Source organism: Pogoniulus pusillus, chromosome 3 (assembly GCF_015220805.1).
Source record: "Pogoniulus pusillus isolate bPogPus1 chromosome 3, bPogPus1.pri, whole genome shotgun sequence".
Classification (NCBI taxonomy): Eukaryota; Metazoa; Chordata; class Aves; order Piciformes; family Lybiidae; genus Pogoniulus; species Pogoniulus pusillus.
The window spans coordinates 21347757-21375463 of NC_087266.1; the positions used below are offsets into that span (position 1 = coordinate 21347757).

Genomic DNA, 27707 nt, shown 5'->3' on the forward strand with positions numbered 1-27707 from the left:
CTAAACTTGAGTGGACCCACAGCACAAAAATTAGCAGAGCACTGCTTTACAGAGGGACTCCCTAAAGGAATACCATTGAACTATACTGGTATGAGCTCTCAGAATGGATGCAAGAAATACTGTGTTGTAATAAAGTAAATTACATTAACTCTACCTTGTAATGCAGTAAAATCATTCCCCATTAGCACCACAAACTACTGTGGTAAAACATTCATTATGGAAGTTTTAAAAACTGGAAAAAAAAAATCTGGTCTTGGGAATTGTCAACACCAAAGAAACTGTGGTGTTCTAGCTAAGAAATGCACCTGCAAGATGACATTAATGTAAGATATTTAGTGAGAGAAATATATTTCTGAGGCATTTTTCAAAGCAGGTTTGCTTCATTTTACCTGATTTTGAAAGCCTGCTTTTTATAATCAACAAGCAAACCACTTTCCCTCTCAGCAATGTGCCTCACCAAGATTAGAGAGTTCACCTTCATAATATCCCCGTTTCACAGATAAGGAGCAGACACAAAGTAGTTAAGTCATACAAGTCACAGAGGAAGCATAAAGCCAAACTGGAAATGACTAGCGGATCTCCTGACTCTCAAATCTCTTCTTCAGCCTCAAGGACTTCCTCCATGCTCTCCTCTAACTCATTTCCTAAACAAAATCAGCTAACATATTTCCGACCGGCACAGGAGAGTTTGCAGGGAAATGTGTTTGCTTTGCAGAAGTAATCTCCTCGGTCATATAAAAATGCAAGCCTGCTAAAACCAGAAAGCTGTTTCCACCATTTGTCCGGTGACTGATTCCTGGGGGCGGCTGGGCGGTGCTCTAACACAGCCCTGGCCTTTCCTTACTTCAGTATCTGAACTGGGACAGCAAGCATGTAAAGCGTAGCAAAAGAGTCAGGGAGGTTATTCTGCCCCTGTACTCAGCACTGGTCAGGCCACACCTTGAGTACTGCGCCCAGTTCTGGGCCCTTCAACTCAAGAGAGATGCTGAGGTGCTGGAAGGTGTCCAGAGAAGAGCAACAAAGCTGGTGAGAGGCCTGGAACACAAACCCTATGAGGAGAGGCTGAGGGAGCTGGGGTTGTTTAGCCTAGAGAAGAGGAGGCTCAGGGGGGACCTCATTGCTGTCTACAACTACCTGAAGGGACATTGTAGCCAGGTGGGGGTTGGCCTCTTCTCCCAGGCAACCAGCAATAGAACAAGGGGACACAGTCTCAAGTTGTGCCAAGGAAAGTATAGGCTGGATGTTAGGAGGAAGTTCTTGCCAGAGAGAGTGATTGGCATTGGAATGGGCTGCCCAGGGAGGTGGTGGAGGCACCGTCCCTGGAGGTGTTCAAGAAAAACCTGGATGAGGCACTCGGTGCCATGGTCTAGTTCACTGGCAGGGCTGGGTGCTAGGTTGGACTGGATGATCTTGGAGATCTCTTCCAACCTGGTTGATTCTATGATTTCTTTTAGACATATAGGCAGAAATAATCCCTAAACAGTTTCTTTAGCGACTCAGAACACATCAGATCAAGTAACAGGTAAAAAAAACACCTCTTTTCTTTGGCAAAACAACCAACTTTTTCCAGGCTGTTGTTGTAATATCTGCTGGTGAACCTCAAGAAACAACTATAACCACAGACTCAAAGCTGAACAAAGCAAAACATAAAAAGCCATAGGATTTTACATCTCTTCAGTGTCTCTCCAGGTGGAGGCCTTCTGGTTCCCTCTGCTTTCCAGCCTCCCAGAGTAAAGCCTCATCATCACTGCCCAAGCCCAAATACAGCCACCAGCAGATCCCAGCAGCAGTTACAAACTCCAGCTTCCATGGGGTGGAACTGCCTTGGGCAACTCTAGGTCTGCATGCTATAACTTCCTGGAGCATGGAGTAAGGAAGTGGTTGCTGTAGTTGAGCTTGAAGTACAGAGAGTCAAGGCTGCTGTGCTGAATCTCCTCCAGCACCTGGTCAGTCTCCCAGCCTGCCATAGCATACTGCTCGGCATCCTGCGCTGAGCAGCACAGCACACAGGTAAGTACCAGAAGAAGCACAGCAGCCTCCAGATGTCAGTGAGGGGAAATGCAAGTTACAAGGAGGAAACTCTGCAGCTACTTCTGCTCACTGTGGACATTGTAGCCTCCTAGCATTGAGGTGGATTTTCAGTTCTGACAGTTCAACACCGCACTTGACGTTACGATCAAATGACATGGCCAGAAGAGCTGTTCCACTCCCTGTGGTACTATTACTTTTGATCCCTGGGTGAGCAGTACCTGGCATACTGAGATGGCAGAGGAGACTGACAGCAGAGTCAGCTATCACATGCTATGAAAAAGCAGAGGAGCACAAATGTAGTAAGGAAAGGGAGCAGCCTTGGATTTGCAGCAATGTGCAGTGGTTTCTGGTTTAGCTCTGTGCAAGTGCTCCTGGAAGTCACTCTCTGAGCAACTCTGGAGTAATTTTGTGAATGTATCCTGACTTGTGCAGAGCAGCTCAGAGTTTATTGTAACATCAGACCAACATCACTTGCTCTAACTGAAACCTCAGTCTGCTATCAGAAATGGTGTGGAGAACCTGTTTCAGTGCTCTGCTGCTCTGTCCTCAGGCCCTACTGCCAGCAAGACCAGAGTGCCACTGGAGTGGTGAGCCCTTCCTCCAAATTACAAGCCCTCCTTATTTACTTTACCTAATTGTACTTCACAGTTTAGCACTTTTTCAGTTATACAGATTAAGCCACAGTCTAAATTACATGGATGAAACAGGGTGAATAAATTAAAAAAACAAATAAATTGCAGAGCTGAAACAAGCTATCTCCCAGCAGCTGTGATAATGCTTGGTCCCACAACACTCAGGAGCCTGTGGTAGGTACCAAGGATGCCCATCCTCAGCTTCTGGCTGCTGCATGCTCCTTATAAGTACTGACCATGACCACATCCAGCCACTACCCTTTGATCCTTTACTGTGAGGACCCTTTCTGAAAGAAGAATAGGTAGGATGAACTGTGAGGACAGATCTAAATCCTCCCCATACTCCCACCTCTACAGAGCTTCTTCCTCTTCTCCATAAGCTGTCGCCCAGGTTAAGCAATCAGTGCTCAATATTCACAGTCAAGACACCTGTACAGGACACACCAGCTCAGCTCTGCCAGCAGCTGAGTTCTGGGGAACTGCACAATGTGAATTAGCTGGGACCACCAATTTTCACGCAGCACAAACATTAAGTGAGTCAACAGACAGGTCCTTAGAGCACCGAAAACACAGTCTGCAAACAAAATGTGACTCAACTCTAATTACAACAGAGTTACCTCTTCACTGTAATTTATCATTCACTTCATCATGCAAATAAGATATTTAAGTAATAAAAAGTCTGGTGTATTGTGAAGGCAGATATCAGCAAGGCAACTTCAATAACAGGTGCTCTAAGGGGTTGTGAAGGACTGGCTAAAATGCCAAATAGCTCAATTTGTCCTTTTTGCAACAAATTCAGAAGTGTTTTGCTTAACCAGCCTTCATGGCTGACACATGCCAGTTCAAAGCACAGCATTTAACTTTTTATTATCTACAGCACCATGGGGCTCTCTTGCAGGAAAGACAGTTACAAACTCGTACCTAATCACCTCACGATGCTGTCGAAAAGCAGTATGTGACAGTGGCATACAGCAGAGACTAGGAAGGCACAGGCTGTCACAGACAAGCTTTAGTGACTCACACCTCTGCAGCTTAACAAGTGCTGAGGCATGGATTTGGCTGTACTTAATTAGTTCCTCTCTGGAAAGCAATCTCTGGCAGGACCAACAACAAAGGCAGCCAAACACCTTCCCTGCTTCAGTCCAAATTTTGCATTTTGGTGAAACCATCGAGGTGACAGAGGTGACAGGATCTCATGACTGAATCTTACAGGAAAAAACATCCCCAAAACATCAATTCAGGTAAATGGATAGACATGCTTCTGTGAGTACTGGAAATACAGCTTTACAGCATCAGGGAAAGGGAAGGTAGAAATGGGCCAAGTTTCACAGGTTTCATTGGCCAATTAATCAACTAGGTGGCACTTGGTGCCATGGTCTAGCCTTGGGCACTGTGGTAAAGGGTTGGACTTGATGATCTGTGAGGTCTCTTCCAACCTTGGTGATACTGTGATACTGTGATACAGGTAAAGGAATAAACTAGATTTGCTCCAGCTGTGGCAGTCAGTTCTGAAAGAAGAACACTCTTGAACCTGATTGCTTAGCATCCTTGTAGTGAAATACATCTCCAGGCCACAGCGATTTTAGTGGCTGTACTGGAACACATACTTTTGCCTTAAATCCATACAGAAAAGAGGATACATGAGAAATGAAAACTGTTTCTGCACACACTGTGTTTAAGATTCAGACAAACTGTTAGCACTTTGGAATCTGCATGGCTCAGCTTCATGTCAGAAGTGACTGTTGAGAATGAACTAAGTGCTTGACCATCACAGCAACAACTTGCTGGGTAGGTACAGTTCTGTAATACAGAGGTGTAAGGTAGAGTTCAAAAAAGAATTGTAGTCAAAAGTTCAAACCTCAGTGACCTCATTGTGCGAGTATGCAGCATTCACAGAAGTGCCTGTGGGCTGAATAAACTCCAATTAAAACATAACTTGGCATAGGTATCTTTAGTACCTCCATGCTGAGGGCAGCATGCTGTGAAGAAGGAGGAAACAAGCAATGAAACCATGCCACCCTCTCTGTTTTGTAGCCACTCTTAAGTGCAGCAGCTTTCAGATAGTACATGGGATGAGAAGCAGGCGTGGAAAAAAGAGTAGAGTTTACACCCCTTGCGCAGCACAACAGAAGAAAACTCTGTCCTGCATAGCTCCTGCTTCCAATCCACAGACAACACTTACAAAAACTTTGCTTTTTTTTGGATCACAACAGAGGTCAAGATGCAGCTGCACCGTCTGAGTGGTCGTAGTTATTTTGCTACACACAGAAACTCCAGGCAGTGCTCACAGCAAAGGGAAGGGAGAAGGGGTCTAGTCCCTCTGCTGCTTCTCTAGCAGCCAAGGAGCTTGTCCTCCGGCCAGTATTTTCTTCATCTCCTACAGGGCAATATCCCTCACTGACCACCCGCCCACTACCCAAGCCCAGAGCTGCCACCAGTGCACACTCGGTATTTCAGACACCTGAAGTGAGCGCTGGCAGGCACTCACAATTAACATAAAATAGGTTATAATATAAAGAGAAAGTTGCCATTCCGTGTTAGATTATAACAGAATGTGGTGTGAAAACTAAAACTGCAGTAACTTATGCGCTCAATGTACACACTCACCTAAAAATCTGTACTGGCTTGCTGGAAGCCAGAAGGAGAGGGATCAGTTCAGTTCCTCTTGGGTCATGATCGCAGATCACCACTAGATGGTAGATGAGCAGCATTCATCCTACTGCCCTCGGCAAATTTATTCCCGAGAAGTACAACAGACACACACCCAAGCTAGGGCTCCTGCCTCTTCTGGCAGTGTGAAAGCATCCCCTTGCATATCCTCTTAAGTGAGAGTTTTGGGGGAAATGGAGGGCTGAGGCAATACTGGGACTCGGAGAGAGCAATAACCTCAGAGTCCCAGCATTGATACAGACAGGGTATCCAGTCTTAGAGTAACAAGCACTACAGCAGACAAACTTGCTTTTCTCCAGCAGAAGGACAATATTCAGAAGCTCTGTAAACGCCTTCAGTTAATTTGAAAGAAAAATGTGCCACGGTTTTGAAAGTAAGAAGGCTTCAGAGATATCCTAAGACTTTACAGCATGGAGTGCTGAAGTCTGTGCAGCCACAACAATTGCCTTTGTCTACCTCATACCTAAGGCATAAGATACCTCTAGTCAAGCCAAGGTAGCTTAAAAGCTATGTCAGCTTTATTTTGTAAACGGCTTCTTTATTCATACAGACTAAAAGAGATTTTTGCCTAGGTGTACTTTTCCCAGTGAGTAGCAAACCTTTCTATGCTGCCTCCTCATCTAGCTCAAAACCCCACTGATGTGCAGCTGGGGCTGAGGTGAGCCACATCGTTTTGAGATGGGTGCAAGATAGGTCTGACAGCTTTTCACCAACACTGCCAAATCACCACAGCTGCTCCAGTGTCAAATGTTCCAGTGCTTTAGGTAAGGGCACAGGCTTATTCTCTGAACTTACTTCAAAGATGCTGCAATACAGCATACTTAGAGCATGAAACCATGCATTAAGTGCAGCAAAACGTTAGTCTTCATCAAAACATCACTTAAAAACCACTCAGCCCAGCACCTAAAGTTTGAGATTTGAAAGCAAACAAATAACCAAACAGGTAACCCTCAGCACAGCCACTGATGCACACTGAAAACACTGGATACAACTGAATGCTTAAACCTCTACATCTTTCACACCACACTGCTCTACAAGTATCACCGTGTTCTGCAAGGCTTTCACAGGCAAAGGGTTTTACATTAAATCAACTCCACTTCAGAATATACAGACTCTTTAGAGACCTTTCAGCTTGCAAGGAAACACAGCCAGACCCTGCTCAGGCTAGTCAAATCTGACAAGACCACATGACAAGGTGGTGTATCTGCAGGGTGCAATAAGCTGCCCTTGAAAACAAGCATGAATAGCTTTGCTGCCAAAATTTTCTTTGATATTAATGTATGAGAAAAAAAACTAATTTGGTGTTACTATCCAAAGAGAATATATTAAAGGAAATAATTGCTGTCAGCATATTTTAGTAATAACGAGCTGCAACAGCCATTAGCATTCAGGTTATTTTGCATTGTTTGCATTGTTTTACATTAATAAAGACAAAACACAATAGATACCTATTACTTCTAAAGGTTTTTTTCTTTCCTCTTACCTCTTCCTTTTTCTCTTCAGCACCAGAGGCTAAATTGAGGCTCAGTTGAGAGTGGCTGCTTATGCCACTGTCTTCATTTCCATCATCATAGTACACAGTTTGCACCGAGTCCTGGAAGCACACAGGATTCTTGCCCAGCTTCATCCCTGGTACCTCAGCTCTCTCCTCACTCTCTGAAGAGCTCAGCGACAACGTGCTGTGATGGTTTGGACACTGGAAATTAATATTGCACTTTACCTTCTCTGCAGTGGGACTTTGAGGCTTTGGAGTAGTTGGCCTGACCGGAATGTGAGGGTTTTCAGCTTCATATGTAAACTGCTCAGTAGCTTTTGGTTCCTCTGAGTCTGAATAAAACACTTCATTGGGAAATGGACTAATGTCATTCAGTGTGGGTGATAAGCTATCAGAGTCTGGGATACCTGATGATGTCCTGAGGCTTTTGTCTTCAGCAACGGCTACATTCATTTCAGTCTCTTTATCCTGAGCAACTGCAGGGCTTTGCAGACAAGGTGTTCCCGGCAAGGAAGAATCTGGACTAGATACAGGGGAAATGCATCTCTTTCTGTCTTGATCTGTGCTGCTGGAAACTCTGCGGGAGTAGTCATCATGCAGTCTGCTGTTTGACCTTGTTCTCTGGGACTGTTCACTGGGAGTGGGAGCTGTAGTCTTAGAGCCATCCTTCCTCCATGCAGCATCTGTAACATTACTGACAAGTTTCAAAACTCGGTCGAAATCCTTTGCCCTGATAGGGCTCTTCCATCGTTTGGATCTCCTCTCAGGATTCCCACTGGTTTTGTCTGAGTCAGCAGAAGTAACACTCACAGTCCTCGCTGGTAGTTGTTTTTCACTTGCAACCTTGAGGTCAGTGAGGTTTGAGGTGGACTTCCGTTTGAACGAGCTCTTTTTCAGAAAATTCAAATTATCTGAACTTTTGCTTCTCCGATAAATGATCCTGTTGTTTTCAGAGTCTTTCACCAAAATTTCACACATCTTGGCCTCTGTGATGACAGGTGATGTTTGCCTGCTACAGTTCTGATGACTCTGAACTTTATCCGTGTCTACCAAGTTTATGCGGCCGGCACCATAAGCCCGCCTAATGCTGCGTGAGCGATGAGTATTCCTCAGGAAAGACTCATCACTCTCCTCTGCATCGGAGCAGTCAGAAGCTAAGCCATCCACTGCATTCTGGAAATCGTGCAGAGGCCCTGAATAGGAATACCTGTTAGTCTGGACTCGTGTCACAGCCCCGTTTGAACTAGGTTTGCCTACACCATTCTCATTTAAGAAGTCTGAGCACTCCCTTGTTTGAATTCCTTGGAAAACTGAAGATTTCAACTTCTTGAAAGATCCCATTTTTCGGATGGAAGACAAAGCATTCCACGTGGATGGGTTGCCCATCAAAACCAGAGAACGAGGCCTGTCAGAGCTGGAATTAGCCCGCTTCCGTGGGGTGGTGAAAAAGCGCATGATTTTGGAAGGGCTGAGTTTATCCTCTTGAATTTCCTCCTGGTGACTGTTGCTGGTGCCGTATCCCCCATTATGACTGACATAAGTAGTCTGGGTTTGGGGATCTTTGTTATCCATAACTAGGCAAGTAACAGTGGTGCCGTTTCCACAGCCATTTGGAAACGTTGTCATGCTCTCGATGCTGTATGCATGGAGATGGAGGCTGGGGTAGCTCAAAGCAACAGCACTATCTCCAACAGCTGAGCTCGCTGCCTCCCCTTCATTTGATGCACCTTGGTTTGTCTTGCTTTCACATCGACCAGGTGAGCTAAGCTCCTCAGAATGCACAGCCTGCATCAAGAAAACAAAAGCAACAGTTAGAGAAATCTTACGAAATCCCCAACTAAGAGAACTTTGAACCTCATTGTAGGAAATAAAGACATGCAGGAAAAGAAGTCCTTTTACACCAAACAACTCTGCATTGCAGAGGTGAGAAGCCACTCATAACTCCCTCAAAGTATAATTGCATTCATTACTTATTTAAGAGACCAGAATAATTTCAATATGTACTTGCTGCTCTAATCAGCTAATAAATTCAGTATGACTACCACACCTACCTTCTAACATCAAATATAATACACATATACTCTTAGAGAGACACCCCATCCCCTGCAAAAACAGCAATCCAGTCTTCCTCCTCACAGAACTCAGCTAAGGCACACAAGAATCTTTCATCCAAAAAAAATTGAGCACATCCATCAAGTGTCACCTAATCCTCAAACAGCAGGCAAAAAATGAGGAAAATGTACATATGTCTTCCTACATTTGCTGCTGTCAGGAGGCTTGCAGAACGCTCAACCGTCTGGTCTGTTCCCCAGCAGGTAAATATAAGAGTCACATGAAGTGCAGACCTAAGCATTTTTGCCTAGCCAAAGAAAACAAGAGCCAGAAGTACATAAGCCCAGAAGCCCTCCTGTGCTGTTGTGACATGACGAAAACTTGAATTTGGAAGTGACCAGTCTCTGTGACCGGGATGTGCTGGCTCCAGGAGCTGAGCATGGCAGATCCAGCAGCCCACACCACACTCTGGCGCTGGAAGAGAGCTAGGAGGGGGTACCACTGGCCAGGGCCTGCTCTAGGAAGGGGTCTCTGATGGGCAGGCAGATGCTCGCATCACTATGCTATACGATGCACAGAAACAAGTGGGATGCCCACTCCAAAGACGGCACTTAAAAACTAAAGTCATGACACGGTAGTTTCTGCAAGAGCCAGTGAGATTTTCACAAGTGTCACTGCCTGGGGGTAATTCCTTCTGCCCCCAACGAGGAGAGAAAACGTACGGCAGTGCCTGAAAGAGAGGTAGCCCCGGCCCCTTTTGTCTCCTTCCACCCGAGCAGCCGCAGGGCAAGTGGGGGTAGGGGTTGGCTCCTGGCAAGCAGAGGGGGTCGGGCCAGGAGTGGGACCAGCTGCAGAGCGTGGCAGGATCTGCAAATCCTGTCGAGGTTTTTCATCTCGGCAAGGCTGCAGCGCGCAAACCCCGCACACGAAAAGCCCGACCACCACGTGAAACGCGGGAGCTTCGGGGCCCGTGGCCACTCGTCCTAAGGCTGCTTCCTCCGAGAGCACTTTGAAAGTTTTGTGAGCCTCTGTCCCCATGGGGTTAAAAGGATTTTCTTGTGCTTCATGGAGACGCCTGAAATCTCCCTCACCGCAGGTTTTTAATCCCCCTCATTCAGAGGGTCCCAGCGGGATGCTGTCGGGCTGCAAAGCAGAGCTGAGCCTGCCCGCACCGCCGCGGCACCAGGAGCCGGACAAAGCCCGCTAGGCTCATAAACTTCGGCCTGCCCTGGTGCCCTTGTACCGCTTGCGAACTTCCACGCCAACCAAAATACGTCTAACCAGAACGAGACACTGCTCTCGGCAGAGTGCCCTGACAAAGCAGCTTTGGGCGAAACTGCACCTGAGACGGCAGAAAGGGAGCCGGAGAACGAACACAAGGGCACGCAAGCACCGGGCCACAGCGTGAAGCGCCGCGGCGCTGGTGCTGCCGCTGCCGGGAGGCGACTCGCGGAGCAGCGCCTTACCTGGGGGAAGCGGGAGAACCCCGCCAGCACAGCCCGGCCCCGGCGCAGCCCGCTCCCGCATCGCTATGGCAGCGGCCGCCGCGGCGGGGCGGAGAGAGGGCGGCGAGCGAGGGCGGGGAACGCCGCGTACACGGACAGCGCCGGCCGGGGGCGGTGGCCCGGCGGAGCGGGGCGGGGCGACTCGGGAACCCCCAGCTGCTCCGGCCACCCCAGCACCGATCCTCCCCATCCCGGGCAAGTGTCTGCTCCTCTCCTCCGCCGTCCGCCCTAACCCTAACCCTAATCTTGAATATCCAACTTTGGATCACATGCATATAAGCACATCCCGACATCAGAAATTTAAGATGGGGAAAGCAGTAGGGCAAAAGCAACGTAGTACAGCGGCGGTCTCCTCATACCTTTTAGGCTAAAAGAGAGGTGACTCCCGCCGGATCTTGGCTTGAAGGAACCTCCCCACCACCTATCCTGAGCCACGGTGGTGCCTCGGTAGAAAGTATCTAGCAACACAAGGATGATCACATTTAGTATCTTCAAGATGTCATGTGTGTGCATCAGTGGGTAAGGGAAGACCAACAGGTGCCATCAATCTGGACTTTTGTAAAGCCTTTTGCACAGTTCTCCACGATATCCTTCTCTCTAAACTGGAGATGGATTTGACTGGTGGAATGTTCAGTGGATAAGGAATTGGTTGGATGATCACATAGGAGTCAACAGCTTAATGTCCTGATGGAGACAGGCGACAACTGGTGTCTCTCAAGGGTCTGCATGGGGACTAATAGTGTTCAGTATCTTTATCAGTGATATAGACAGTGAGATTGAGTGCATCTTCAGCAGATTTGCAGACAATAGCAAGCTGAGTGGTGCAGTTGATAAAACTGGAGGACAGGGTGCTAGCCAGATGGACCTGGACTGGGTGGAAAGCTGGGCTGAGGAGAATCTCATGAGGCTCATTCAATAAGGCAAAGTGCAAGGTCCTGCACCTAGGTCAGGGCAATCCTCAATATCAATACAGGCTAGGGGATGATGAAATTGAGAGCAACTCTGCAGTAAAGGGCTTGGGTTTACTGGTCAATGAAAAGCTATACATGAGCTAGAAATGTGCACTTGCAGACCAGAAGGCCAATCACATCCTGGGCTGCATCAAAAGAAGCGTGGCCAGCAGATCAAGACAGGTGATTCTGCCCCACTAGTTTGCTCTGGGGAGACATCATTGAAATGCTGTGTCCAGCTATGGGACCCCCAAAATAAGAGAGACATGGCCCTGCTGGAGCAGGTCCAGAAGGTCATCATCAGGCTGAAGAACCTCTCCTATGAAGATGGACTGAAAGAATTTGGACTGTTCAGCCTGGAGAAGACACAGCTCCAGGGACACCTTAGAGCTGTATTTCAGTATTTGGAGGGAAGCTATGGGAAGGACTATTTAGAAGGTCTTGTAGTGGTAGGATGAGAGGTTTTAACCTGGAGCAAGGTAGATTTAGGTTGGAAGTTCTTTAAAATGAGGATGATAAAACACTAGAACTGGTTGAGGCCCTGTTCCTGAAGACATTCAAGATCAGACTTGATGTGGCACTGGGCAACCTGATCTAGTTGGAGGTGTCTGAAGGGGCATTGGACAAGATGAGCTTTGTGGGTCCCTTCCAACCCAGTGCAATGCATGAATCTGTGAATCTGTATTGTCCCACCTCCTATCACCACTCACAATGCATTTCTGTGTGCTCTGCTCACCCTTGCTTTTGTTGCAGGCACAGACCAGCTATTGGCCAACACATGTACCAGTCCTAACTCCTTCTGAAACACAAGTTTATTTTCCCAGTTATAATCTGTGCATTCACTAGTCCACTTCCTTTCACAGTAAAACTGATCCTGCCAGTAAACCAAAAGCATTTGGGAAAAGCCCCAGATTATTTAGCATTCTTTTTTACCTTATCAAAGTATATTTAGCAACTAATTAATTATTTTATAGCAAACCAATCTGTGACATATAAATACATTTTGAGTTTTTAGTGTTTGCATCATGCTGGGGCCCCATTGTGTTTGTGATGCTAAACACAAATTTCTCACTGCTGTGAAAATCAACTTATTTCTCTAAATGTGGTTTTCTTTATTACACTTAAAGACATGAATGCTGGAAAATAAGCACTTGTCAATCTGCAAGTTCTTTCAGATACTCATGCTTGGTTCTCAAGGCTGTCCTGCTGCCTCAAACCCAGACAACTTTTTGGATTGTCCCTGCTCCTCAGATTTATCAGCAACAACAACATTTTATGTACAATCTGAACATCTTTCATGTACTGTAAGGAAAATTTTGTGAGACAGTGTCTTACAGCCTCATGTCATGACTCCTGACAAAGGCATGTAACGACTGGTAGTACTTGCTCAAATAATTTGTTGTCTAAAAGTATTTCTTCATTTGGTCTGGAGCAGTAGACATAATTAAAACTGTTTTAATGAACTCAGGTAACAGGTAAAATGAAATGGGACACAGGGTGGATGGCAGAGCAAACTCCCTAAAGAATTAACAAAGGCCATCAGCCCCACTGCTTCTCCTCCAAGACTGGTGTGACTGTATACACTGTAATTACTCCTCTGGAGAGCAGTATAGATGTGTTCTCAAAGGCAAGGTGTAGTTAGGGAGTGAGGCAAACAAATGGGCTTAAGGGATGTAGGTCAAACGAGGCAGCAAATAACTCTGGGAGTGACCACAGGATCCTCCAGCAGTCAGCAGCAATGTACCAGCCCAAGTCTTGCTAGCCTTAACTTTCTGGTGTGCTCCATGAAAGGAGTGAGTTTTGAAGAATGACTCAGATGAGGCACTAAAGTGGTTGCTCTGCAGTGTTGGGCATGGGAAGAAAAGGGAGATTGGGAAGCAGTGAGCACAGTGTGGAGAGGGTCCATATAGACCATGGCTGGTGATCTGTGTTAGCATAGGGCTAGCTGGAGGAAGTTTTCAGGTCAATGCAGACAAGAATTATCTGCCTCAGACTGTGGGAAAAGGAAGTCTCTGAAGGGGGACTCAGTGAAGGCACTGAAATGGCCAAGAGAATGATGTCAGCAGCATCACTAAGGGATTTTTTTTTTTTCATTTATATTAGACAAGAGGTGTATCAGAACTGCAAACACTTTCAACAGGTTGTAAACTTATCTCACGGCTTCCCTGGTATCTCTGAAGCGTTTGTGCTGATTGCTTAAAATCTCCTCACTATTCAAACCTGAGTTTTAATGCATTTATGTTCCTCTGTTCCTGCATAAATATCCCAATGATATCCATTACATTAATTTTCAACATCCTTTTTAATCCATCAGGCCCCTCAGAGAAGGGAACTGCCATTTCCTCCTGTGTCCTCTGTCTACCAGCTGGACAAAAAGACAAAGCAGGAAAAAAAAATTACTGAGTTGAACTGAGACACTAATTTGGATCTCTCCTTTTTCCAGCCAGCAGTGTCAGAATTCAGAAATTGTGATAACTTTGAGATCTGAACTGTCCTTTTAAATATATTTGAAGCTCATCAGCAGGTTGAGGAGACAGAAGTGACATAAGCAGATACAAACAACATGCTTGGAGGAAAATTCCTGAAAAAGGCCATGCTAAAAAGCTCACTTTAGATAGTCAGATAAGAATATATTCTATGTTATGTCTCTTAAATGTCACTACATTTTAAAAAGGAAATACCTCAACAATTGCCATTACAAAGATAACAGTATTTAGTCAATCAGGTATTTGTCAGGTTTCTGAAAGTAAAAGTTTTAATGTTCCAGACTTGCTTGTCTTAGGATAACTATGACACAGTACCATGCTTAAACCTTCTTCTAGCTCGTGCAGCTTCGCTGAGCGAGTCTTTCCTTCCACACATGCACAGTGTTTAGCAGAGCACAGACACAGCACACTAAAGAGTGGGTCTGAGAGCAAGATTAACTTTCTGGTCTGGAGACCAATCATTACTCAAATGTTTTCTTAGGCTGAAATACCCTTTTCCCTCTTTTTTTGACTTTGTAGCAAAGTTTAGTAAAATGATGCAAAGCAAAATTTACCAACAGGACTACCATAAGAAGGCACATCTTAGTAGAAGCAAAATTTATGAACAGGGCTGCCATGAGAAGGCAAATCTTAGTATAAACTTTGCTTATACTATTTGAAGAAAACCAAACCATCTGTGTCCTCTATCTACCAGCTGGACAAAAAGACAAAGCAGGAAAAAAAAATTACTGAGTTGAACTGAGACACTAATTTGGATCTCTCCTTTTTCCAGCCAGCAGTGTCAGAATTCAGAAATTGTGATAACTTTGAGATCTGAACTGTCCTTATTTGAAGCTCATCAGCAGGTTGAGGAGACAGAAGTGACATAAGCAGATACAAACAACATGCTTGCAGGAAAATTCCTGAAAAAGGCCATGCTAAAAAGCTCACTTTAGATAGTCAGATAAGAATATATTCTGTTATGTCTCTTAAATATCACTACATTTAATAAAGGAAATACCTCAACAATTGCCATTACAAAGATAACAGTATTTAGTCAATCAGGTATTTGTCAGGTTTCTGAAAGTAAAAGTTTTAATGTTCCAGACTTGCTTGTCTTAGGATAACTATGACACAGTACCATGCTTAAACCTTCTTCTAGCTCGTGCAGCTTCACTGAGCCAGAGTCTTTCCTTCCACACATGCACAGTGTTTAGCAGAGCACAGACACAGCACACTAAAGAGTGGGTCTGAGAGCAAGATTAACTTTCTGGTCTGGAGACCAATCATTACTCAAATGTTTTCTTAGGTTGAAATACCCTTTTCCCTCTTTTTTTGACTTTGTAGCAAAGTATAGTAAAATGATGCAAAGCAAAATTTACCAACAGGACTACCATAAGAAGGCACATCTTAGTAGAAGCAAAATTTATGAACAGGGCTGCCATGAGAAGGCAAATCTTAGTATAAACTTTGCTTATACTATTTGAAGAAAACCAAACCATAGTGATTACTCCAACTTACAAGGCAAAGTTTCAGCAGATTAGTCCTTTCTGAAGTCTTTTCTACCATCCTAAAAGCCCAAAATGTCATCTAAATTTCTGATCAAAAATAGTGCTTTTGAAGTGGCATTCCTAGCTGGGTTTTTGGCGGGGGAGGGGGGGGGGGGGGGGGGGGGAGTATGTGTGGAGGGGGGGTGTTTGGGGCTTTTTTGGTTGGTTAGTTTTGTTTTGGTGGGATTATTTTGTTTAGTTTGGGGGGGAAGAGGGTGGTGGTGTTTGTTTTTTTTTCCGTTGGTTAGTTTTGTTTTGGTGGGATTTTTTTGTTTGGTTGTTGTTGCTGTTGTTTTTGGGGGTGTTGGTTGGTTTTGTTTCTTTCTTTCATGAAAGGATTAATGCTATTTGCACTAAGAATGCTTGAAAAGGTGTAAATAAAACCAAATGCATAGCCCTTTCGTAGGTATTTTGGGGAAAGTGAGCTATATACTGTTTTATGTGCAGAGCAGTAGTTTGGCTCTAGATGAGTAACAAAGGCAGCTGCAAACCGAGAGGCGATGCCAGCATTAAGTGTTATGGCTGACCAAGCACAGTAATTCCTGAAGAACTCCAAGAACAAATTCCACATTGGCATGAGATTTTTAACAGTGATTCCACAATGGTCATCACACTCACCACAACAAAAATTAAATGCTTGCTTTGGAAGCTCTACGTCTGTCATTTAAAAAGAAGTTTAGCGCGCATGTGACCAGGAACGAGAAGGATTATTCTGAGTGTAATACAGGTGGGAAAGGATTACAAAAAATGTGACATGGGAGAAAGAATAGAGAGTCTTAAAGATGAAGTTACATCATCCTCCCAACTTTTGCTAGGTAGTGATACACCTCTTAAGTTTTTTGAAGAATAGCTAAGGACACATTTACGTAATAAAGTCATTCACTTAAATCTCAAAAGTCTAAATGAGAATTCTTCTTTCTATTTCATTTAGAAATCCTCTTTTCCACTCCACAACTCTGCTATTTCTTTAATGATTCTTTTGTAAATACTTTCTAAAAATGTATTTTAGAGTAGTGATTGTTTTAAAAAATAAGTTCTCTTAAATGAGAGTACCAAAAAGGAAGAGCAAAAAAAAGAGTAAATTCAGGGAAACATAAAAGTATCTGTCTACTTCAACTGCTATTGGACAAGATGGCAAAAGAAGTAAGTCTTTAAGACATACTTTAAATTAATAAGTGCCCAAATTTACTTATTAAGATCAGGATCAGAGAGCTCTTTTCTTTCAATGACAGTGTCTTTTCCAGCCTGCAGTACATCGCTAATGCTCCAGCTTTGCAATTTGCACCTTCCTTTTACATCCCAGGCAGACTCTACTGCAGGCAATTAACCTCCAAGGAATCTTTACACATTGGCAGGTCCCACAGGGGGAACTGAGCTGAGTCATGTATCTATTAAAGTTAAAGGCAACTCCCTCACCGACCTCACTGACCGAATGATCAAGATCTCAATTTATGCTGTTCAGAAATGAGGGAAGGGTAGCATGTTTGTGTACACAAGCTCAAACTAACATAGGCTGCTAATTATTTGAATGTTTCATAAAAAAACTCTGTGATATTTATGTTGGATTTTCCACTCGTGTTTATCTGCAACTAAACTAGTAACAATAAATTGAAGGGGATTTTCCGAATTCAAGACCTCTGTCATTTGGCACTGAAAAAAATCCATTCCAGAAAATGAATCATGTTGCTAAGGAAAACACCAAAAGGACAGCTTGGATTAAGTTGCTGTATGAGCTTCTTAATTTGCTCAGTGAAAGTCACCACTGACTTTACACAGTAAGCTGGTATGCTACTTCCAAAAGGCCAGATCCTGTTGCATTTACTTTGCTGCTGATAAAAAGGCAATTACTGCCCAAAGCAAGAAAAGTTTATCACGATTTGGTCTAAATCACAACATGCAACCAACTGTTTTTCCCTCTAATCTTTTAAAAAGTGCTTTGCAGAGGTTATTTCGCTGAGCTTGCTCAGCTCTGTTAAACACAGAGACCTAATTTAGGGAGAGCACAATAGCCCAATGGAGTGACGCCATCAATGAAAAATGACCCTTGTGTACCAGGTTACCATTATCCCATCTCTGAGCTGCTCTTACTCACCCACCTACACCACTACAGCTGCATGCAACTTAATGATGGCTTCAGCCTTTCAGGCTGCCAGAATGTTATTTATAACCCCACGGGGTCTGACTGTGATGCTATTCTTTCTCCCCACCCTCAAGAGGCATTATTCAGACAGCATGACATGAAGGGATGGCTGGTACTACAGAAGAGCAGTTTCCAATAAACAGATCATTGTGTTTAAACATAAAGAAGACTTCCAGTTACCAATTAGGAAGGCTGAATTCCACCTTCAGTTTGTGTCTCACAAAGTGTAAGATGTAGGAAGGAAAAGGACTGTGTAGATGTAAACTATACAGAAATAGGAAGGAAAAGAGATTAGTAAAAAAAACTCTTTTTTTTCCCCCTTGTTTTCTATATAGGGTGATTTTTTTTTCCCTTTTTGCTTAGGAAAAAAAAAAGTTACATTAGATTTCTGTTAAATGGATGGACTGGTTGGGAGGAAAGGATGTGATCTCAAAAATGTAGTTGGAATTGTCCTGCTCTGCAACCATTTTCTTTCTCTTCTATGCTCTGCCTGTCATCCTTTCCTATGTCACACCCTCTCTGAGGAGTGTGATGGCCCTACAGCCATTCTGTATTTATTTTCCTTGCTCAAAATAATAGCATGTAAAAGTGACTATTAAGAGCTCTTTATCAACCTTCTTCCCCACCCACCTTAATTACCCAGCCATGTAGTCCTCTCTATGCAGAATTGTCCTTCCAAAATTACCTGAGGATATGAAGGTGCCTTGTTACGCAACCAGGAGGTCAAAATAAATCAGTGGAAGAATAAATACACAGAGAAAAGATCCTGAAGAGTTTGAGGACTGAGAATTACCTGCAGCAGGTGTTTACACTGCTCAGACCAGGAACTGAAATGACAGCAAGGAGCTGGCATATGTCGTGCATTTTCACATGAGCTGTAGTGAGAGTCAATTTGATTTGTGAGTGGTGTTGCTTCTCTCTGGCCTTGGGAAGGAAGCACAAGCAGCATCTAACCCTCACTTAAATCATCCAGCTGTCCTGAAGGGAGTAGGGCTACATCCATGCCACAGAGATAGTCCATTGGATAGTAGAAAAGATGGAAATGCTTTAAGAGTAAAGCAGGTAGTGGACTTCATTAGGAATTATGCTACATCAGTAGAAATTATGCAATGTTAATTAAAATTACCTTGCTTTTAATGCTTATTATAATAAAATAACAGGTCTCAGTAGAATAATTGGCCAAGGATGATGCAACAGAAATGCCCAACTCATGATAATGCAGCTGCACACCTTAGTTAACTCCTTGGTGGCCAGGACAAAAGAGAGGTAGCCCTAAGATAATAGCTTTTGAACAGTGGACATCTCTTAAGATAAAGAAAAGGACAAATAGGCAGCATCTGGGAGGAAGCACTGGAGGTTGTTAGGAAGATTCTAGGCTGGGGCTTTTTTTTCAGTTAGTATCAGTACTCTTCTTTGTTTAGTCCCTTTTTACAATGACAAACTTGCTGTCTTTGTTACGGTCCGAATTAAATTACCATTCACGGACACATTTGTTGTGGCAGAAGATTGAATTACCCTCTCCACCATTTTTCTCTTTCTTTTTTTCAGGTCAAAAAAAAAAAAAAAAGGAATCTTTCTAATTCTGCCTTTAGTGTGTCAACAATTTCTACTTTTTAAATTTACCCTGTCAAAAATCCTGTGGAATGGAAAAGCTACACAAACTCAATTTAGACTAAATGGATACCAATGAAGTGCTACAACAACATTTACATGCTGGGCAGTTTCAATAAGATACGTGCTCTGAATGTAGCCTGCCTGAAAAGTTCAAAGCATTGATAAGCTTTTAACTAGTGGTTATTCTTTTCCTTCTCTGGTGCTGTAGTATCTAACTATTTTCTTCTTTATTAACACTAAAATCAAGAGATTTGGGTTTTGGTTTTTTTTTTAACATGGATGATAAAATTTAAGCAAATAATCTGTTTATTTTGGCAGGAAAAGAAGATACCTGCTTTTAAAGATACAGAAAAGCACAATGCTGCTCATTTGAAAACTTATTTGTCTGGTCATGAAATCAGACACATACAAATTTATACATTTTGGGGTATCTTACTCATCCTGTTGAAAACAGATATGCACACTAAATTAGATCTTTTAGCATCAAGCTACTCAAGGAGATCTCCTCTTAAAGCCTTGGATTGTTTGTAATATTGCAATTGTTCCTGGAAAGCAATGCAAATAATGCCATGGTCTAGTTGACTGGATAGGGCTGGGTGCTAGGTTGGACTGGATGATCTTGGAGGTCTCTTCCAACCTGGTTGATTCTATGATTCTATATGCACTGACTGCCTCTATTAGGTGTTGCAGCTGCACGAGTTTGGCAGATTTTGGTGGGAAATCAGAAGATTAAGTTCAGAACATTGGAATCCTGTGGTTGGCTTCCTGTTAGAACAGTGTGGAAGAAAACTCATTAAGTCTGAAATGGAGTTAGTTATGTATATCTGAGATACCAAATGTCATAATTGTTTGAAATAAGGTGGACCAGAACCAGTGCCCCATAAGAACTTTACATAGAGCTCATAAAACCATATTCCTGTGAGAAGAGATTCAACAATTCTGGATTTTGCAAACCTTGAAAGTAATTGTAAATCATCTGAAAACAGTGAAAATCCATCTCAGGTGGGAAAGATACCTTTAATGTTGAGGCTGGAGAAGAGGGATTCTGCATTTTGATTCTCTCTGACCTTGGCAGTTCAGCACAGTTTTCTCAGCTTAAGTGCCACGTGTGTAAAATAAGTGATGATAGGACTAGCATCTTAGAAACTGTGGGACTGAAAGGACAAATCTGTCAATGCATTTCTGGCATTTTGATGCTTACAATGATGAAAGATAAAAAAGTGTAGGCACAAGAGTGTAATCCATTATCTATCCATGAAGAAGACAAACCCTAAAGTCTAGGGTTTTTTAGAGGAGTTAAGAATCAAGTGCCTGTTTCAAGACTAAATTGCCTGTTTTGATGATGGTCCATTGATCTTCTAAACTGGAGTTTGCACTCCTGACTAATAACTTATGTCTTGTCAGAGTAGAGGGCATCTCTGAACCTTTAAGATTACACATTTCCTTACTACAAAAGTTAATTTACCCTAGTGAACTGCATTGGCCTAAACATTGCAAACAGCAAACCAGACACTTCACTTTCTGTCATGCTGTCCTTTTTATAAAGACCTTGTCAAACTTCAGGTTAAGAAAATCTGACAAGAAAAACCTTATGAGACACTCCCTGAACATGCTGAGGTACATGATTAAAATACTAAGGTGGAGATGTGAGCCATGTTTCTAGCTCCAGTATGAGAGACCACTTGCACCAATTCTGTCTTAGGGTTGTCTTTTGTCTAAGCAATATTACATACCTAAGTCAGGTCTTTTCTTGTCTCTCTATTTTCATGATATAATTCAGCAAACTTTCTGTTTCTGTCAGGAGTGAAATGGTTGCTTTGCTCTCCCATTACCACATGCTGACCAAGACATAGAATCATAGAATCAACCAGGTTGGAAGAGACCTCCAAGATCATCCAGGCCAACCTAGCACCCAGCCCTAGCCAGTCAACTAGACCATGGCACTGAGTGCCTCATCCAGGTTTTTCTTGAAGACCTCCAGGGACGGTGACTCCACCACCTCCCTGGGCAGCCCATTCCAATGCCAATCACTCTCTCTGTGAAGAACTTCCTCCTAACATCCAGCATATACCTCTTCTGGCACAACTTGAGACTGTGTCCCCTTGTTCTATTGCTGGTTGTCTGGGAGAGGAGACCAACCCCCACCTGGCTACAATGTCCCTTCAAGTAGTTGTAGACAGCAATGAGGTCCCCCCTGAGCCTCCTCTTCTCTAGGCTAAACAACCCCAGCTCTCTCAACCTCTCCTCATAGGGTTTGTGTTCCAGGCCTTTCACCAGCCCACCTGTGATCTGTGTGGATGAAAGTAGAAGTTATGGCTTGAGCCAATCTGAGAGAACGCCACCTTATAAAGGGAGAGATGCTGGAGTGCCTTCTGCTTTTTCCTGCCAAGCTGTGAGTCAAACCAGCTCCCCTGGCTGCACTCAAGCTGTTGCAGGGTGAGAGGCAGAAGTAAGCGTACAAGAGCAAGGAGAAAAGCACACAAAGGTGAGTGGAAACTCCTTCTTTCACAAGCAGCAGGACTCCTGAAATGACTGTAGACTCAAAACTTGTCTCAGGAACAGCCCAGAAGTGCTGTGAACTGGAAAGGGCCAGGAGAACACGGAAGTGCCTTCAGCTTCTTCCTTGAGCATTGTTTCAAAGGTGCAGGGCGCCAGGACACGTGGGCATGAGAATCATAGAATCATAGAATCAACCAGGTTGGAAGAGACCTCCAAGATCATCCAGTCCAACCTAGCACCCAACCCTATCCAGTCAACTAGACCATGGTACTAAGTGCCTCATTCAGGCTTTTCTTGAACACCTCCAGGGACGGTGCCTCCACCACCTCCCTGGGCAGCCCATTCCAATGGCAAATCACTCTCTCTGTGAAGAACTTCCTCCTAACATCCAGCCTATACCTACCCTGGCACAGCAGCTTTACAGAAGAGGCACAAACATAAATTCTGTGGCAGCATGCCAAACAGAAAATACTGCTAAGCACCTCCTCTTAGTAGGAAAAGTAGGAAAACACTTTCGTCAGAAAATGGTTAAATGAATTTGTTCTGAAGGGCTGTTGTGTAAAAACAGTAGATTACAATCAATCATTAAGGTAAATAGAGATCTGAATCTGCTGTACATTCCATCTGTGATTCAGTTTCAAGTCCATCCTTAACCACAGACATAATGTAATACAGTCCCGGTGCAAGGATGCTGCAATTGCTCTGTACCTCCAAAAAGTGCCATTTGTAGAACAGCTCAGTAAAGATTCCTTCTAACTCTTTTCTGACGCAAAAATTGTTGGCAGGCCAGCCTATGCTGGCCTCAATTCAGTCTCAGTGGTAGGATGAACACTGCATAGAGCCTAACATTTATTATTGTGCCGAAATTCGTTGGTTTAAAACCTGTTTTCATCAGTCTGTGCAGCAGCAGGGAACAGGGCCGCCCTGTCCAGCCCTGCCGCCGAGCCAAGTGCGGCATATGTTCAGCTGAGCCGCTGGTGACACCCCCTGTCAACGTCTGCCAATTCCCTTAGCAGGGACAAGATCTATATGAAAGCTTCAACTCAGAGAGGAGCCACAGACAAATACATTCCAGAATAATTGTTTCAACTGAAGAGTCAGAGGTGCACCTTTATAACAAGCCCATTTCAGCTGACTGCAGTCTCAGCTTTATACTTTACCATACCAGGTCAACAGAAGGTACTTAATTTATCAGGAGATCCTGTGTGCTAGTTTGAAGCAGGCTAGAATGTTTTGGTGAGAAGAATTAGATTACAGGCTGTGAAAGAAAAACAATGGTGATGTCTACTTCACTCATAGGCTTGCTGAGATGTATAAGAACAAGAAATAAACCCACAGATAACCACTCGCACTTCTGCTTCTGGTGAGCTCTGAGCTGCATCTCACTCTCTAACCTCACCCTCCATTTTTTTGGGACTAATCCACTTTGCTTCCTAACCCCCTAGACAAACCTCTGTTCTTCCTTGGGACTTGGGTAAGGTGGAGAGGGGTAGGGGGAAGGTGAAGGGGTGGTTGTGAGCCCCTCCTGGGCATTCAGGTTTCTAGGCTGTTGTGTTTCTGTATTACCTTTTACTTTGTATATTTCTGTATTACCTTTTACTTTGTATATTTCTGCATATACTGTAAATATCTGCTAAGCTGTAAATAATAAGCTTCATTCAATTTCCAGAGCTGGCTGAGTCTAGTCTGGGTGATTTCCAAAGCTGGGGGGGTGGGGGGTGGGGAACACTCAAACCATCACATCCTGCTATCATTCAGCTGATAAACAGCTCCTGTTCAGTGTTCAGCCCTGGGAGTCACAGGCATTGCTGCCTGAGAAAGACTGAAAGAACAGCCATCCTGCACCATGCCACAAAGTCCCACAGCTTGATTTGCCAACACTTAAGCGAGATGCCTCATAGAAACACTTAGCAATAACTCAGAAATTATTATTACATTTTACATTGTTCTGAAGTCTGTGCAAAAGGGAACAAAGGGAGTTCAGGCTCTCCAGAGAAAGAAACCCTTCCTAAGGTCTGCAATAAAACATAGCAACTTCTACTAAACCATTCAGTATCCTAGTGAAATATATTCCCTTCTCTCACCAGTCTTGCTTCTTTCGTTGCTACACCACTGTTACTAGTAAAAACGAGCATGTAATTTTTAGCCAAATCTCATTTTACTGGAACCTCTAAGCTTTTGAGAGCTTATTAGTCCAGATTTAACCTGATATTAAATGAGAGGAGAGTGAAATCCGAGCTTTACAGCAAGTATTAAACAGATTTGCTAACGCATAGTAATGAAAGGGAATTAGCATACAACCAACCCCAGGCTCATTTCTCCTAAACCAGGAGCTGTTTTCCCAGGGAGGATATTGAGTGCTTGTGACTGCTCTCTGCTGTGATATTCTTACATGGGATCATGTGGTGCCTTCATCCAACACTGAAAGTTTTGGGGGAAAATGGCATCAACAGTCCAACGTTTGTTTTCCTAAACTTCCACCTATTTCCTCACTTTCTTTTTATTGGGTAAACAACTCTTAACTGCTCAGTCTTGCTAGCTAAGCTAACTGTGCTTACAGTTCCACGGAAACCACTCTGCTTTACTGAAGGCTTCTAAAAGCTCAGAGCTTTTTGGGGTTGTGTTGGTTTTTTGTTTTAGGTTGTTGGGTTTTTTTTTTGCTTATTCCCCAGAAAAGCACAGCAGCCAAGGTCACATTACTCCAAGAGAATTGTAAGTCATCAAGTTACTTCATTTTCAGTCTGCTGATTTCATATTCTGATTTCAGCTACAGTACATCACCAGAGCTGAGATCTTGTAAGCATTTTACATATAAAATCCTTTTCTATTGCATGCTTAAAATCATGCCAGTCTCAAGAAGTAATCCACATATAAATGCAACAGATAGCTAATTTGTGGAAGCGTAGGCAAAGGCCAGCATTGTGATTACTCTTTTTGAAAGGAGATGGCTATTAACACAGAGATGTGCCTGAATTAAAGTGAGGTTCCTCCAGCATTCCCATAGCAGACCTGTGCCTTGCTTTCTGGCCGATCTGAAGTGTGAGTCTGAATGCAAAGTTCGGGTTTGGTTTTCAGTTTCTAATTACCACTAATTTACAGGTGATACTAGGACCAAAATCAAAGAGCACCTCCTTGCTTGCCTATCATGGCAGGGTGGTGAATAGGGAAGGCAGGAACTGTGGTTTTGGTAAGTAATTTTCCTTGTTGGTATATGAAGTTGAGCTGCCTGTCATGGCAGGGTGGTGAATAGGGAAGGCAGGAACTGTGGTTTTGGTAAGTAATTTTCCTTTTTGGTACATGAAGTTGAACCCAGTTGCTTAAAGACTTCTGACCATATATATTTTTTTTGTTTTTACTGACAAACAATGAAAGATTATGGTCTTCACCTGCATATAAACCAGGAAGAGCAGCTTTTCTAAGAACAATGTTACAGCACTTTTTTCTGTGCCAAATACCTCTGATTTTACAATACACACGCAATTCTACCAAAACAAGTTTCAGAGAAAGAGCAATAATTAATACTGTAGTTTACAAAAGCTTCACCACGTCTTGGTTCCATTAAGATACATTTGACTACTAAATAATAATCCTGGCTTCCCAAAATGTAAGCAACAAACCAGCTTAGTTTCCTTTGGTGAAGCCTACCTTTCAAAATGCCCAACTCCAGCGCAGTGCCATCAGTGGCAATGCATCAATGCAGGCACTGCAAGTGGCTCAGGTCTCTGGCTGGGTGGGCTTCTGCCCACAGGGGTTCCAGAAAGCTGCGATTATGCCAGGGAATGTGCCACAGCCTGTGGGATCCCCTTGAAGCTGCAGTGCACAAAGCACTTTGTTGTACAGTGCATAAGCGCAGCGATGTATAAAGCCCAAATGTCTTTGCTAGATGAACTGCAGAGATTATCTGCGAGTCTAAAAAAGCACATACAGCTTAACAGAGGGGCAAAGCACACCACAGCCAACACACAAAAGATTAAACATTAGTCTCAGTCATGGCTTTGTACTTAATTTGAACAACTAATAAACCCATAATTGCAAAATGTAATTAATTACCACCACACATACCTAAATGTTTATGTCTTCCAGCAGCCGTTGACTACGAGATCTGTTTTTCTGGATAAGATTTAATCTAAGTGTCTGAAAATCCATGGCACAAAATATTGTCCCGTTACAGTATGACCCTTGTTCCAGAAAATCTGCTTGGTTTTTGAAGAAAGCTTCTTGTTGCCTGGATTCAGGGCTCAGTTCTGCGAGGTGCTGAGTACCTCCTAAGCATTTGAACACCACTGAGAGGGAAAAGGACTCAGCATGATCCAGAAGCAGTCAGTACCTTGTGGGTTTGAGTCCCAGGTTAATATATAACAAATGGCTGCACAGCCGTGTGTGAAATGAGCAAGTTAAACATACACTTAAAATAACTGTAACAAGAGAGAAGAGAGCATATTTACAGGAGCATTTAATTAAAATCTTTGTGCTGAAAAGTCTCCTGTGCAGAATTCCTTCATAGTTACCATATGAAAGCAAAGGTTTGAGGAGTGTTCTAGTGAAAATAAAATTAAGCAGCTAAGGCAGAAATAACCTAACATTGCAACCAAAGACTTCTAGTTAAATATTGGGCAAACTATGAGTTGGTTATTATCAGCTGGCATCTACCCTGAGGAAACTGCACCTGACAGTGTGGACAAAATGCATGACCCAAAAGGGCATATGCTAACTAAACACCTGCAAAAATGAAAATAACAATAAACCCCAACATTTTACCACCCAGATCTAGTATTTTCAGGTGTCAGCAGCAGAACAAAATGCCAAAGTCATAACTGATTATCTACTGTAACAAATGAAAGAGGTAGAAAGGAAAGGTATAATTATGTGTTTTAAAGCTGTAAAGCACCACAAGAAAGTAACTGGATGTTCAGAAGGCAGATGAAGTCACAGAAGTCACAGAATCAACCAGGTTGGAAGAGACCTCCAAGATCATCCAGTCCAACTTATCACCCAGCCCTATCCAGTCAGCTACACCATGGCACTAAGTGCATCATCCAGTCTTCTCTTTTATTTTGCAGTTCCACCAGCTTTACCTCTTCTATAAGACAGAAGACCTTTATTATCTTTAGTTTAGCCAAATCTATCCTTCTTCTAATTTCTTGCTACTACCAACAGCATAGATCCCCCCAAAAAATGTATGCTTTTTCTCTCTTTTCACACATATACAGAGTGAGATAAGGCAAAAGACCCATGCCTTTTGTTTTCACATTTACAGCATATGCACATCTTCAACAGTCACAAAGTGTTTGAAGGGAAACTCAAGTATTAGCATGGAAATCATATGTGCACATCAGTAAAAAGGAATTTTGGGGACCATGGTCCATACTAAGTCTAATAAACTGTGCATTGGACCTGCTGAGATTGAGTTAATTTTCCCCACAGCAGCCCTCATGAAGAGCTCAGTTATCCCAGTGACAGGACAACACAATGCAGAAAACCAGTTACACCCTGCTAAAAAGATGAGACCTTCACTTCCCTGCTTTTGCTGCTAAGTGTACAAAAGGAGAACCTACTTTCTCCTGGAGACCCACATTCATTCCAAGAGCCTGTTGCCACATACAGAATTGTAGAATGCCCCTGGCTTTGTACTCTCCAGTCAGAAGGAACTGTACAGCTCTCTCCTACACATCCCTATACAGAAAACAAAGCAATATGTAACATAAGTTCTGTTAGAATGTGATTAAATCTTACTTCCTCCTCAAAAGAAATAGTAGCTTCCAACTGCATTTTTTTCTGAATTAGAGAGAGTAGTAAAATATGGAGAAAAACTGCACTGTGAATGCAGGAGAGCACTAGTTCAAAGAGAAATTAATTTCAGTCCTACATTTCTTGGAAATACTCTGTGAATAATCACAAGGAGAATTTTTAATGGCAATAGTACATTAATCTCTTAAAAGTAGAAATGCCAACAGATTTCCTTAATAATAGATTTACATATCCAAGATCATTTTCAAAACTCAGTTAATAATTTATAGTGAAATATGGGGCTTCACATATGTCTCATGTTATAATTTGGGATTTGGATATTATTGAATTCCTATTAATTAATCACATGAATATAA

At 43.2% G+C, this 27707-nt stretch overlaps 1 protein-coding gene across 4 annotated transcripts in view; it reads right to left on the reverse strand.

Moving 5' to 3' along the window:
* The window catches only part of SPATA13 (spermatogenesis associated 13), a 221042-nt gene that overhangs the window by 50053 nt on the left and 143282 nt on the right, over positions 1-27707 (reverse strand). For 3 of the 4 annotated variants that reach the window (XM_064172026.1, XM_064172007.1, XM_064172017.1), the window contains one exon: positions 6817-8613. In XM_064172026.1, coding sequence (XP_064028096.1) covers positions 6817-8613 — 1797 coding nt within the window. Of the gene's footprint in view, positions 1-5270; positions 5353-6816; positions 8614-27707 lie in introns of those variants that run through there. The other variant, XM_064172033.1, reaches the window with a different exon arrangement.